This window comes from Hoplias malabaricus, unplaced genomic scaffold (genome assembly GCF_029633855.1).
Source record: "Hoplias malabaricus isolate fHopMal1 unplaced genomic scaffold, fHopMal1.hap1 scaffold_55, whole genome shotgun sequence".
NCBI lineage: Eukaryota > Metazoa > Chordata > Actinopteri > Characiformes > Erythrinidae > Hoplias > Hoplias malabaricus.
In genome coordinates, this window is record NW_027101036.1 from 276,147 (window position 1) to 288,646 (window position 12,500).

At 46.0% G+C, this 12,500-nt stretch overlaps 1 protein-coding gene across 1 annotated transcript in view; it reads left to right on the top strand.

The window, feature by feature from the left end:
• The window catches only part of LOC136684305 (alpha-1,6-mannosylglycoprotein 6-beta-N-acetylglucosaminyltransferase B-like), a gene marked incomplete at its 3' end in the record, with an annotated part of 92,706 nt that overhangs the window by 39,071 nt on the left and 41,135 nt on the right, over window positions 1-12,500 (top strand). Inside the window, 1 exon segment of the mRNA XM_066659127.1 lies at window positions 7,989-8,158. Within this exon segment, the coding sequence (XP_066515224.1) occupies window positions 7,989-8,158 (170 nt within the window).

The following is a 12,500-nucleotide window of genomic DNA, read 5'->3' on the forward strand; positions in this document are numbered from 1 at the left end:
GCAGGATTAAGGTCAAGGGGCATCCCTCTCTGAGCTCCTTCAGCAAGCCGGGATTCAAGGAATCTTCTAGCTCCCAGCCTCTGCAACACATCCTCTCTCCTCTAAATAAGTTAACAAGGCCAAAACGGCTCTCTCCGCTGATTTATCTCGCCATCTCTTCCCCCAGAACGGGCAAAATGGATTTTTTATCTCCTACCTTTACGTGCTATCTCTACACCAGCTGTTACAGGCTCCTTTCTCCTTCTTTTTCCGTGCCGTCCGGAGCTCTTTATCATCCGTAATTAAGGCCAGGGCCGGGAGTCCGAAGCTATTTGCCGTCTGCCGCAGATAAAGACTGGACGAAGGGGAGCACGACGCGCTGGAATGGGAACCCAGGGTGTAATTGCAAATCAGATCCCGGCAGCAGATAGTACGCTAGCTCTGACACAAGCCCGTCTCCCTTTACGTTAGCACTGAGTGGCGGTTGTTCCAGATTAGGAACAGAGGAGCTGCTAGTGTCAGTGACTAGCCCACCAAAGCGCAGAGATTTATAGACGTGTCCGGGGCCCGTAACAACGTCCCCCTTTTATTGAAGGTGTTCAAACTTCGCCACCCTCCATTACCCAGCGTTCCTCATCAGTGGCAGGGGCTTGGTTGAGTTTTTACTGAGTGGTCGTGGGAGACCACTGTTTGCTTGTGCTGCCACAGACCCAACCCCTGGACCCCAAGCTTCTCCTGAAATTTGGAAAATTGAAAGTTGGGAATACAATACGAGGAGAAACTGCAGATTAAAGGACGAGGAAGGCCTTTGTTTCTCAGGATTGTCTGTAACCCTTATCCAGTTCAGGGCAGTGGTGGGTCTGGAGCCTACATGGAATCACAGGGCGCAAGGTGGGAACACACCCTGGAGGGGGCGCCAGTACTTCACAGGGCGACACACACTCACACATTCACAGATACGGACACTTTTGAGTCTCCAATCCACCTACCAATGTGTGTTTTTGGAGCGTGGGAGGAAACCTGAGCACCCGGAGGAAACCCACGCAGACACAGGGAGAACACACCACACTCCTCACAGACAGTCACCCGGAGGAAACCCACGCAGACACAGAGAGAACACACCACACTCCTCACAGACAGTCACCCGGAGGAAACCCACGCAGACACAGAGAGAACACACCACACTCCTCACAGACAGTCACCCGGAGGAAACCCACGCAGACACAGAGAGAACACACCACACTCCTCACAGACAGTCACCCGGAGCGGGACTCGAACCCACAACCTCCAGGTCCCTGGAGCTGTGACAGAGACACTACCTGCTGCACTGTGCTGCCCCTAGTTTTAGCTCAGAACGAACTTTTCACACTGCTTCATTTTTTTGGTTATTTTATATTTAATATGACAAAACAGTCACCATAAAATATGAAAAAAGGTTGAGAGAATAATTTAACTTTAAATTAAAGTTATACATTACACAATAACACTCTAAAACCTAAATGTACATCTAACATTACTGTTGTAAAGGCTGCTGTAAAAGTTATTTAAGAAATAGCCATGTTTTAAATGTGTTTTTTTGTCTGAGATGAGTGGATGTACACATTAATAGTGACCACCCACATCCTCCTGAGGTAAAGGACAGTAAACATCAGACTCTGGCCATACTTCGTTGGAGGTCATTTTGACGCAGCTACTCTATAATCTCAGCCATAGCCTTGGTTGCTATATGGTGGTTGCTAAGATGGTGATGCCGGGTGCTGGGAGAGCTGTGGGCCATCTGTGGGCACCAGCTGGGGGTCGGAGAGGTCGTTTCAACCCTGACGTGGCACATCTCTCTGGAGGACACACCAGCTGCTGCTGGATGCTCACTGCTAGCACCCTTTAGCCCCGAAACGCTAGCGTGCTGCCCTCTAGCTCTGAGCTAGTTAGAATTCTGCTTGAGTTAGCAACGAGCTACACTGCCATGTGTTTCTTCGGGATATGACAGGCCATCATAAAGACCTTTCTGCCCCTAAATACCCCCCGCCCCTCATGTCCACCCCTATACCAAACACAACTCAAGCTAACTGTCTGAAGTAGCCAAGGTCGGGCGTTAGCGATGCGCGTCCTGCTGGATCCTGATTGGCCGGCCGAGTTCTAGTGGTACTACAGAGGAGTTATCGCCCGCACACTGTCCGTACATCACTGCCACGTGGAGCTCTGCACTGTGTCCACACACGAGGTCAGGATAGTTTTTAACAGGCTTCTTTAGAGCAAGATACTCCTTTCGGAGTCTTGGATTCTCTCAGTGGTTCTTGTACTTTTTCTTGTTTATTTCCTTGTTGATTAAGATCAAGGTTTTATTCTTGTTAAGTCTTGACTTCTCTCTATGATTCTTTTTCTTTATTATTTTCTCCAGTGATCTCTCAGAGTCTTGGTTTCTTCTGTGAAATGTTGTCTTCTGAATCGGGGTTCCTATTAGAGCTTCTTCCTCTTTAACTTAGTAAGCTCCACATTCTGAGTCTTGGTTCCTTTCAGTTGTTCTTTTTGTACTCTTCAGATATTTTGTTGTTAATTAAAGGCACTTCTCTGTGGTTCTTCCACAGGCTTCCGAAAGTGTTTTACTTCTGAGTCTTGGTTCCTTCTGGGGAGATTGTTTTTCAGAGTTTTGTTTCTTCTCAGAGATTCCGGAGAGTCTTGATTACCCCTGTGTTAATTTGAGCCTTGAATTTCTTTTTATGGATATGGTCCCAGATGTTCTTTCTTATGATCTTTCCCTTCTGAGTCTTGCTTCCTCTCAAAGGTTCTTCTTCATGAAATTAGGGAGTCTTTGGAGTTTTGGTCTTGGCTCTTCTCATTAGATTTGAGATTAGGTTCCTCTCTGTGGTTTTTTCTTTATTCTGTTCTTTGCTTCCTGAGGCAGTTTCCTCAGTGCTGTTTTACCGAGGGGCTCCAAATGGATGAAGGTCTTTGAGAGAAAGTCTGTTGCAGAGTGCACTGTGGAACTAAGTTTGAATTTGTGCATACGTTTATGAAATCTACGCTGGATTATCAAATCCTGGCCTTTTTTAGGACGTTGTGTACACAGCAATGAAGTGGTACTCAGCTCCCACTATACGACACCAGGGCAACAAAGGGTTTAATAATTCATGATGAGGGCTTTCAGGATACAGTAAAATCATGCGTAATCCCCTATGCACCTGGAGAAAATGCGCTGTGATGTCAGGTAAGTCAGCAGTTCTCAAAATTCTCGCTACTTACTCGTTCAAAAACAAAAGTCAAGCTTGCTCTCTTCCTGCGCTCTGAGCCTATAGCAGTAATCCCCCCCGGGCCCCGCGGCGACAGAGCCTTCTGAGGGAAGAGTCAGAGCGGGAAGAAAAGAGTCAGAAATGGAAAAGCCGTGTCTGGCAGCACAGGAGGATTTCACTCTTTTTCCCTGCCTTCAAAAGCGCTCCTCTGCAGTCGAGCCATTGTTCTGTAATCCACCCAGGAATAGCGGTGCATTAATATGCAAACACCTGATGTTTACATTTACAGGAGGAGGAAATCCAGCTTATTCGTTATGCCAGTGTTGCCAAGGCTGTACGATATGGACAGCATAGCATTGCGATTATATATGCAGCATATCTTAAAGTTGCAGACGACACCACTGTTAATGGTCTTATCCTGCCTGGTGATGAGTACGGGCAACTGTTTAATAAAGTTTAATAAAGTAATCCATTACTAATAACTCTTTAATTCTCTCAAACTGTACTTGTAATAGCATACTAAAGATGGCAATTGTCATGCCTGTGCTAGGAAAGAGAAAACTAGGCAACACTAACAGAGAAGAATAAGAAGAATGAGTAACGTTAACCCTTATAAGACTTGACCTATTTTGGCTGTTCTTTAATACTACCAATTTTGCGTCTGTATACCGTAATACTTTCAATAAGAAATAAAATCACCCTTCTCCATATTCCCCCATTCTCTTCTCTTCTCTCTCTCTCTCTCTCTCTCTCTCTCTCTCTCTCTCTCTCTCTCTCTCTCTCTCTCCCTCTCATCTGTCTGTCCTGCAGCAAATTCTCCCCTCCCAAACCCCTCTTACTCTTTTCAAGTAGTAAAGAGTCAGCAGATTCAAACCTTTTTATTTCTCTATAAGATGAAAAACAATGAAGGTGTCAAACTAAATGCAGATGCACTCATGAGCCTGATACTTTCTGGGCTCTGTTCTCATTGGCTGTTGATGGGATTCATTCAGACTTCTGTTGGTGAAGAGTTTACACTATGTAACTACGTCCAAATTTGGGTCTGAAGATCGTGTTTAACCCCAGCTTTAGACTCCAGGCTCAGTTCTGTCTCTGTGTGTTTTGTCTGTCTGCTAATGCTCTACATTACCATAGAGACATAAAGAGACATGATGACAGTGGTTGTAACAGCCCTATGTCCACTTCAGTCAATTTTGCTTGATTCTCAGGAATGTGGTGGACAGATGATTATTAAAGAAATGTTGTACATGTCGCAATCTAAATTTCCAGCTCTTGTCCGTCTGCGTCTGAACAGGCCACGGCTCTGTGGCCTGTATTTTGCATATTTTTATTGTATTATTTTATTATACCTCTGGCTAAATATAGCATCCCATTACTGCTCTGGGTTCATTGTGGCAGAGATAACAGTATCCTGGATTAAATGATCCAGAAAGATTATTCTTTCCTCATGAGCCGAGCAGCGCTCCACCTCGTGCTGTTCTGATGGAGCTGAATGTCCCTTTTTTACTGTGTGACCTGAAGCTTGTAGAAGACCCCCAACCCCTATATGAGGGAGGGTTATGGTCTGTACATGATGGACACAGTGTGTACATCTCTATTCACATCTATGTTTATATTTGTGTTGGAACGTCTCGTCAGGCCCTTGATATAGATCACACCCACAGAGACAACACACACACTTTCTCTGGACTCTAAATTCTGTAAGTGTTAAGGAAGAGGGAGAAGGAGACGGCGAGGAAATACAACAATCGACATCCCACCGTTTTTCTGGGGAACAGCAAATGGTCGCTTATTTTGCAGCTTCATGTTTAATTTTTCATTTCCACCTTAAAACGAGAGGCATCGCACCTCTTTGACCCACTGAGACCTGGAGGCACAGAGAACCTCTGGTCTGACCACTGTGACTGACCACTCTGTCCACAAGGTCAACACGGTCCTCGGATTATAGTCATTCACAATGTTCAAACAAACACAAAGCTCTCGGCGCTTCTAGTGTCAAATGTGTCACTTTTTGAGGTTGATGAAACCACCTTAAATGGATCCGTTTAATAAGTGAACTATTCGCCAAGCTCTTTTTTGCACTAAGCTAATTTTCTGTTCTGTTAAAAAGGGTGTTTATGTGAGAGTTAGCTCCTCACTTTCTTCAAAACACAAACCACACACTTTACACTTTTAATCCCCAATATATTCCTCATTATCTTCATTAAAAACACAATAACCACAGACTTTACACATTTAAGTCACACATGTGTCTCCACTTTACAGTTTTACAGAAACTCTAACACACAGTCGACCGGTGACCCCCCCCCCAGTGGCCCATGTTGTGTGTTGAGTAAGGGGTTATTGAACTGTGAAGCTGTGGAGCTGTGTTCTCTGCAGCAACGAATACAGAAGAAGTAAAGAAGCTGGAGGTGTCTTGGCTGATTGTCTTTGATCTTCCGCCAACGGGGTTCATTTATTAATTCTGGCCTTCGTTCTTGCTCCTCTTCCTCTTCATTTTCCTCTTCCTCTTCTCCTGGCGTGTTGGGGGCAGTCGAGTCGGTGCATCATCAAGCTTTGGCCAGTGCCCAGTCCAGCATATGGTCATCCAAGCAATGGACATCAAACATCCCTCCAGGAAAGAGAAAAACCTCACAAGAGAAAACAAGAAGAGGGACAGGGAGAGAGAGAGAGAGAGAGAGAGAGAGAGAGAGAGAGAGAGAGAGAGAGAGAGAGAGAGAAGGATAAGAGATGGTGAGAGAACAAGATGAGAGAGTTTGAGAGAATAAAAGAATAAAGACAAAGGACGAGTGAGAGAGAGGGACATTAACTAAAAAAATGAGAGAGAGAGAGAGAGAGAGAGAGAAAGAGAGGGACATAAACTAAAAGATGAGAGAGAGAGAGAGAGAGAGAGAGAGAGAGAGAGAGAGAGAGAGAGAGATGAAAGAGGCAAAGAGAAAGAACAGTATTTCCATATCTGTGTGGATGATGTTTTTATTTTTTTGCTCAGTGTTCTTCTGTTAATCGTGATTTGTTTATAAATTAATTAATTAATTAATCATTTGTCGGCTTTCTTCAGAGAAATAGCTCAGTCTGACCGCTCCACTCTCTGCCGCAGATGCTCCTCGCTTAATTTAATCAGCTGAAGTTTCTCCGCAGTAAAGACACAGCGACGGTGCGCTCCGCCCCCGGCTGGTGACAGGTGGAGGAGCAGGGGCTGGTACAGAGACAGTAAACAGATAAACCTCAGGAATGCATCAGAATTACACACAGAAATCACACACCTTTCAGATCAGAACGCAGTGGACTCAGCACACAGCGCCCAGCTCACTCTGCCCTCGGGTCAGAGAGGTGAGAAGGATCCAGCGTGGGCAGGAAATGCAGCCTCCTGCATCGCAGAAATGGATCAGAAATCCACTACAACAGAGTACGGCGTCATAAACACTACACTTCCAAACACCTGCGCTCACTCCTCTGCGTTATTAGTGCCATCAGCTGCTGTACAGTGCCTTTAACACATAAAGGTGATGCCCACAACTGTAATAAATAAATACATAATAAGAAAAACACTTTTTCAGAAGATGTTTCCTCTCCATGTGCTGCTCTCTGGTCGTTTTACGCTGGAAACTGGTCTAATGTTTTTACGAATCTGTAAATCAGCAAAAAAACAAAGTGTGTCGGTCAAGTATGCTAGGCTTTCTTTCTCTCTCTCTCTCTCTCTCTCTCTCTCTCTCTCTCTCTGTGGGAATTCAAACAGTTATTACACAGTGCTGTCTCTGCAGTGCAGAGCCCTGAAATAGCTAAAGACAGATGTTCTTTTCTCCCTATTACAGCTCAGTGGAGCATCACAATGATTTTGAAGCTGTAATTCTAAGGAAAATTAAGACTTACTGTTGCTTTACATTTATAACTTAGTTTATACTATGTAGTTACTTAGTTACTACACTATAACATATGTTATAACAATGTAACTTCTCCATTACTGCTATATAAATACTGTGTTTAATTAGTTTGAAAATACTTTGTAATTACTATGTTAGTAGTTTATAACTTCTATGTTATTAATATGTTACTATGTACTATATTAGTGTACTACTATGTTACTACAGCACTATAGCTATATTTTAGTAATATATTCCTATGGTGCAACTACTACTTTCAACAATATCACATTTAGTACTACAACATGTTACGTTTATATTACTGTGGTATAACTATACTCTAATTTCTATGTTACTACTTTGTTACTACTATTATTATTACTACAATATGTTTTACTACTATATTACTACTATATAACTATTTTGTTGTTGTTTTATAACTTATAAATGATTAAGAATGTACTGAAACATTTTCAGAGAAGTCGTGCAGACGGGGCACATGCAGCTGTGTGTCTGTCTGTTTCCGTCAGCCGTGTCTCAGTGTTATTAACTGCGCATGCATCTGCACTAAGATGAAGAGTTGGGCTGCTGCCTGCGCTGAGACGTTCGGAGGGATCACGTGGTCACAGATGGATTCGGATTTACTGCATTACACTCAGGACGTTTAGGACCTCAGGACCTCCCGACAGAACAGTGTCAACAGTGTCTCTGGATCAGGTCCGGCTCAGGGGTGGGGCTTAAGAAAGGTCAAGGGCTACACTTGAGTCCCCGAGGGGTCTGATGCGCTTGTGTGGGCGGTCTCCAGTTCCCAATCCTGGGCTCCCACCTTCCCCTGGGATATCAGCCACGCTCCTTGTCATTCCCTGAAGCCGTGTGAATTCTCCTCACCCTCTCTCTGAAGTGGGCTGTGTTCTCTGCGCAGATCCTGGTTCACGTGGGCTTCCTGACGGAGGAGTCCGGAGACGTGTTCAGTCCGAAGGTGCTGAAGGGGGGTCCGCTGGGGGAGATGGTGCAGTGGGCCGACATCCTGACCGCTCTCTACATCCTCGGACACAACCTCAAGATCTCCGTCTCCGTCAAAGAGCTGCAGGGGTGAGTCTCCTTCCTCTAAGATGAAAGATGAATGAATGATGCTTGATGGTAATGGATGGAAGGATGCATGGATACATGAATGAAGATATGAATGAATGAATAAAGGAACATGTGAATGCACAAGTGAATGAATGGATGAAAAAGGAATGAACAAATGAACAAAAAAAGAAGTGAACGGACCAATGAGTGAACACGTAAATGAATGAATGAATGAATGAGTTGTGGGTGGGTGAATGAATGAACAAACCAATAGATAGATCAATTAATAATGTTTGATAATAAATGCATTAGTAGATGGACAAATGCATGGATAGACAAATGAATGAATGTGTGAACAAAGAAATGCATGAGTGAATGAATGATGCTTGATGGTAAATATTAATGGATGGAAGCATGCATGGACACAATGAATGAATAAAGGAACATGTGAATGCACGAGTGAATGAATGGATGAAAAAGGAATGAACAAATGAACAAAAAAATAAGTGAACGGACCAATGAGCAAACAAGTGAATGAATGAATGAATGAATGAATGAATGAATGAATGAGTTGTGGATGGGTGAATGAATGAACGAATAGATAGATCGATGAATAAGGTTTGATGATAAATGCATTAGTAGATGGACGAATGCATGGATAGACAAATTAATGAATGAATGCACTGTGTTTGAATGTGTGAATGAACAAATGAATGGATGGATAAGCAAATAAATGAATGAATGAACTAGGCCTCATGCGGTGGATGTTGAGGGAGGAGACAGTGCTGTTCCCTCACTCCCCCCACCTCCAATATGTATCTCACTCTTTAAACCTAAAACTTATTTAGCAAAACTATTGATCGTCTATTGATTGCTTTTCCTTCGTTGTTGCTCCGATGTCATCTTTCCTCCCCTCTCAGGACTCAGCAGTGTTTTATATTCCACTAACTGAAGCCAGCCCTGGTCTTACACTCATAAATCTGTCTGCTCCAGAGGCTAACGGCAGCTAGCTGCGCTCTGCTTTCAGAGCAGGACCAGGGCGCTGTAAATCAGAATCAATAAAAACCCAAACGAAGCCCACAGAGAGCCCTCTTCTGGAGACTTACCCCCAGGGGTTCAATCTGGAACCACTTTAAAGTCTTGTATCATACCTACGTACCACCACACATCAGCCATAACATTAAAACCACCTCTATGCTTCTCCACTTACTGTCCACTCTCTCAGATCCATTGACCACAGGAGCACTTTGTGCTTTTACAAACTGTAGTCCATCTGTTGCTCTGCATACTTTGTTACCCCCTTTTCCCCTGTTCTTCAGCGCTCAGGACCCCCACAGAGCAGGTGTGATGTGGTGGTGGATCATTCTCAGCGCTGCAGTGACACTGACGTGGTGGTGGTGTGTTAGTGTGTGTTGTGCTGGTGTAGAGTGGATCAGACACAGCAGTGCTGCTGGAGTTTTTAAACCCCTCAGTGTCTGGACCGAGAACAGTCCACCGACCAAAAACATCCAGCCGACAGCGTCCTGTGTCACTGATGAAAGACTAGAGGACGAGCGACACACACTGTGCAGCGACAGATGAGCTACTGTCTCTGACTCTACATCTACAAGGTGGACCAACGAGGGAGGAGTGTCTCACAGAGTGGACAGAGAGTGGACACAGGGTTTAAAAACTCCAGCAGCACTGCTGTGTCTGATCCACTCTACACCAGCACAACACACACTAACACACCACCACCACATCAGTGTCACTGGAGCGCTGAGAATGATCCACCACCACATCATGTCTCTTTGAAAGCACAAATAAACAGTGCTGGCCCAGTTTAGCACTAGCGTCTGTTAGCGGAGGTGCTAGCTGGAGCGTATGGAATGAATCACTGCGGTAGGAGGCGAGTGCTAGCACCGCTCACGGCTAAGTGGAGCTGTGCTTTATGGGGCTGATATGGAGGTGTACAGGAGGTTGATAGCATTAGTTATTCATGGCCTGGTAGCCGCTGACAAGCCCATTCTCCGGAGACGGATTGCAGCCTTGCGCGAGCCCCTCGGACGGAGTTATGGGGAGTTATGAAGAGTTATGGAGAGTTATGGCTATATCTCAGCGGATACGAAGCGGATCCCGACAGCCTTCACACGTTCAGGGCTAACGTTAGGCCGCCGAGGGAAAGAAGGGAGAGTGAGAACATGGGGGTGGAGGATTCGCAGGGTCCTGGAGATACAAAAGCTGTCTGTAGCGGAGGACACCCTAGAGACTGCAGAGGCCCAGTGGTTTGTTTTCCCCTGGTAAAGCTGCAGAGACTGCAGAGAAGGATGTTTGGTTGTGGGGTTGTGGTCAGAGCGTCTTTCTGGATGCTCATTGGCCCAGACCAGAATAAAATGCTGAGCACCAGCTTTGGTCCCAGGTGAAACTCATTTCACGGAGCTCTGGTGAACATTCCTCAACATCACAATGCTTGGGACGGGTGCTGTTTACACCGGTGCCTGGAGCCTACCTGGACACAGAGAGAACACACCACACTCCTCACAGACGGTCACCCGGAGGAAAACCACACAGACACAGGGAGAACACACCACACTCCTCACAGACAGTCACCCGGAGGAAACCCACGCAGACACAGAAAGAACACACCACACTCCTCACAGACAGTCACCCGGAGGAAACCCACGCAGACACAGAAAGAACACACCACACTCCTCACAGACAGTCACCCAGAGGAAACCCACACAGACACAGGGAGAACACACCACACTCCTCACAGACAGTCACCCGGAGGAAACCCACGCAGACACAGGGAGAACACACCACACTCCTCACAGACAGTCACCCGGAGGAAACCCAGGCAGACACAGAGAGAACACACCACACTCCTCACAGACAGTCACCCGGAGGAAACCCACGCAGACACAGGGAGAACACACCACACTCCTCACAGACAGTCACCCGGAGGAAACCCACGCAGACACAGAGAAAACACACCACACTCCTCACAGACAGTCACCCGGAGGAAACCCACGCAGACACAGAGAAAACACACCACACTCCTCACAGACAGTCACCCGGAGGAAACCCACGCAGACACAGGGAGAACACTACACTCCTCACAGACAGTCACCCGGAGGAAACCCACGCAGACACAGGGAGAACACTACACTCCTCACAGACAGTCACCCCGAGAAAACCCACGCAGACACAGGGAGAACACACCACACTCCTCACAGACAGTCACCCGGAGGAAACCCACGCAGACACAGGGAGAACACACCACACTCCTCACAGACAGTCACCCAGAGGAAACCCACGCAGACACGGACACGTCAAAACACTTCCAACAATTTTAACCTTTGCTGCGACACCTTCTGACATCGACCAATAGGAACAAGGAGGGGCGCAAACCGACAACGAATGAGAATCCAGGATGGAGAAAATGGGAATCGGGGCAGTGCATTCTTTCTCAGTTCTGTAGACGGCAGATTGCCAGAAAAAAAGATTCACTTGTTCGTACCGTGCCTGGCACAGTGTGTGTGTGTGTGTGTGTGTGTGTGTGTGTGTGTGTTTAGGGGACTATACACTGCTGTCATTTCTAAAATAACAGCTTGGTGTAGAGGATGAACTTAAGGAACGCCCTCCTCAACTGGACGCTTTCTTCTCTTTCATCTGTGGGAGAGAGAAAACAGCAGAGCGATGGATGGAGGGATGAGAGTGATTGTATATGCCCCACTGTTAGATTGGAGCGAGAGAGCTTTCAGGGCTTTTTGTTGGCGGTGGAGGTGTGGGGGTGTGGGTTATTACCTGTTTCAAAGCCAGAAGTTGCTGTCAAGTGCAAATTTCACTGCCTCTTTCCTAAAGATTTCCGCTACTGCTCATCAGCCCGTTTGTTGTCTTCCCTCTTGTCCTGGAGCCTGCCAGATTCGAGGCAGGGGTATTGGCTTTCCGAGCGCTCTCCTGTCGTGATATTAAAACCGTTTGAGCTGTCAGGGGGAAGGTGTGTGTTCCCACTTTGATGCGGACGCCGATGAGGCCTCATCGATTTGGCTGCGGTCAGCCTGCCGCAGACGATTCCTGGGTTTTGATCTTCTGCAGTCGGTAAAAGTAAAGTGTGGAGTCGCTCGGAAATGTTGCTTAGCTCCTAGAGTCCTGAGCAGAGGAAGCAAGGGAGTTGCTCGAGGAACAAATTGAAATACGTTGATTTATTAAGTACTTTAACATCGTCCATCTGTTAGTTGCTCAGGAGTTGCACTGAAGGCCACTCACATCTGATATAAGGTGAATCCCTTTTCTTAGTTTTACACTTCCCCCTTGTGAGAGTGTCCTCTTGCCCTTTGGAGCTGAGCTACATAGTGTAGTGGTTATAATCTCCCTCCAAACG